A 2,675-nucleotide genomic window follows, 5' to 3' on the forward strand; every position below is an offset into this window, starting at 1 on the left:
GCCCGGCTAGTTTTTTGTATTTTTTTAGTAGAGACGGGGTTTCACTGTGTTCGCCAGGATGGTCTCGATCTCCTGACCTCATGATCCGCCCGTCTCTGCCTCCCAAAGTGCTGGGATTACAGGCTTGAGCCACCGCGCCCGGCCTTGACCACTTAGAATTTTAAAGACATCTACTTGTTATAAAATCACAATTTGGAATAAATGTCATAAATTTTAGCAAAAAAAAATTTGATATAATGTTCCCACTGGTAGGTATTTATAATTTACTGTGAATATTTTATGACTAATTAGCTCATAATTTGCATTTTAAGTCTCAATGACTATCATTTAGATATAACTCTTTCCCGTACAAGGATACTTGTAGCTGTCTGTGATTTATGGGTTTGACATTGAATCCCCATTTTCAGACTAATGAGGGGTGGCAGAGTTCACGGAGAATGGGATGGAAGTGAGTACGGGACACAGATGTAGGAGCTGAGGTCAGGGAGGGAGTTAGAGGCCATGTTACCTAGCGCCTTGAAGGCTATTGGAATTTTACTTTTATTCTGAGATAGGAATCTGTTGGAAGGATTTCAATAGGTGACTGACTATGTGAGGAACTCAGGTTGAGTTGGGGGTCTAAGATGAATGAATAGTGGGCTAAATCCATCTGTCATGAAAGAGAATAATGATTTGGCAGGAAGATAGCACCTTCTGTGTCCCTCACTGAATTCAGTAATAAAGAAGAATGTGTACATATGAGGAAAAGAAAGTGAATCTGTGTGTGTGGTAATAATTTTCAAAGTATGTATGCTAGCGTTAAATACTATTAACATAATTTAATAATAAGGCACTTTATAGAATTGATAAAAATATTTTATCAGGTGATTGTGAGACGACTTCAAGAAGAACTGGCTGATCACCTTAACAAATTTTCTATGTCAGAATCTCCACTGGAAGGTACATCACATTGTCATATTAACTTGGATGAGACACGGGCTTCAAAGAAGAAATTATTTCAAGTAGGAAGTCAAGTATGTATGGAATTTAACATGTAGACCATTAATCTGTAGCTGGTTGAATAATATAAAATGTTTTAGGATACTAATTTCAGTGGACAGCTTGATTTTGTAATTTCATTATAATTGATTATTGCCATTTTATTATCTTTATAACATACTTATTTCTTCAACTCTGGCTCTTGTTCTGACATTTTGAAAAATAGTTGCATATGTTTTCTCTTATAATGTTTACTCTTGGGAAAGTTGAGAATGATAAATCACTCCTCACAGAAAATTGACTTTTTTCCTGTTAAACAGTATTTTTAGATAATTTCCTTATTGTCTTGGTGAGGCAAGCCAGATTGAGTCAGAGGAGAGTGTTTAGTGGAATATTGCAGAAAGTTGTCTTATTTCTTCACTTTTGTGAATGGACACAGAAGCTGTGCCTATTCATTTCATGGATTCTAGGTTAATTTGTACAGAAAGGTCATCATACTGTTCTTTGAAATGCACACGTTTTAAATTAATTCACAAACTACTTGAAAAGTTAGGCATTGCCTTCATCTTCCTTTCATTTAAAATATACTGTAATGGCATAAAAATATTCAGATCTGATAGAGCATGTACATCCAAAATAGAGAGCTGAGAAAATTATCTTGATCCTACCATGAGATTTTTAAAACAATTTCACTGAGAGATAATTCACATGTCAGACAGTTCAACCATTTAAAATGTACAACTCAGTGCCTGTTAGTATATTCACAGCATTGTGTAATCATCAGCACAATCAATGCTAGAACATTTTCACCACTCTGAAAAGCAACCCCACATCTCTTAGCCATGACTGCAACCCCTCTCCACGTCTCTCCACCTACCCCTACCCCATGTCTCTCCACCTACCCCTACCCCATGTCTCTCCACCTACCCCAGTTGTAGGCAACCACTGTCCACTTTTGTCTCCATAGATGTATATGGTCTGCATATTTTATATACACAGAGTCATACAATATGAAGTCCTTTCTGACTGGCTCTTTCACTTAGCAGAATGTTTTCAGAATTTTATCCATGTTGTAGCACATATCAGTAGTTTATTCCTTCTTATTGTCTAATAATAGTCTATTTCATGGCTACACCAGTTTTCCATTCATTCGTCAGCTGATGGACCTTTAGGTCCACTTTTTGGCTATTATGAAAACAGCTGCTGTGAACATTCATTTACAGGTTATTGTATGGATGTATGTTTTTATTTCCCTGCCATTGGACTTTATCCTCAGCGTTAATTGGGCAGATGTCAGCCCCGGTTTTACCCATGCTGTCCTTCCTGCCTTCTCAGTTCCTGCTCATCTAGCCTCGTTCATTCAGACCTGGCAGGCAATTTCCTCTTCATGAAGCTTTCTCTGACTCTTCTGACTCTCAGTGACCTTACATCTCAGCACTCGTTGCCCAGTCTGCAGAACAACTTAGCCCTTAATTTGACATGGCTTTTATTTTTGATGGAAGATAATTTTGTCTCATCATAAATTTACTTAAAGGGAAAATAATATCTGACATGCATGTCACCTATCCTTGTATAAACTGAAAATATTTTAGCTTGGCAGCTTTTAGCATAGAACAAAATATACCATACCAATTATTTCTTCTTTGAGACATTAACACAGTAAGTCTTTTATTCTAAGTGTATTTTTAGCAATTAAA

General features: G+C 36.7%; 1 protein-coding gene across 1 annotated transcript in view; it reads left to right on the forward strand.

The window, feature by feature from the left end:
* The window catches only part of LOC105508710 (ankyrin repeat domain-containing protein 18B-like), a 67,368-nt gene that overhangs the window by 42,478 nt on the left and 22,215 nt on the right, over nucleotides 1-2,675 (forward strand). Inside the window, exon 12 of the mRNA XM_011937617.1 lies at nucleotides 864-1,033. Coding sequence (XP_011793007.1) covers nucleotides 864-1,033 — 170 coding nt within the window. The remainder of the gene's footprint in view (nucleotides 1-863; nucleotides 1,034-2,675) is intronic.

The sequence above is a fragment of the Colobus angolensis genome, unplaced genomic scaffold, assembly GCF_000951035.1.
Source record: "Colobus angolensis palliatus isolate OR3802 unplaced genomic scaffold, Cang.pa_1.0 Scaffold166, whole genome shotgun sequence".
Lineage (NCBI taxonomy): Eukaryota > Metazoa > Chordata > Mammalia > Primates > Cercopithecidae > Colobus > Colobus angolensis.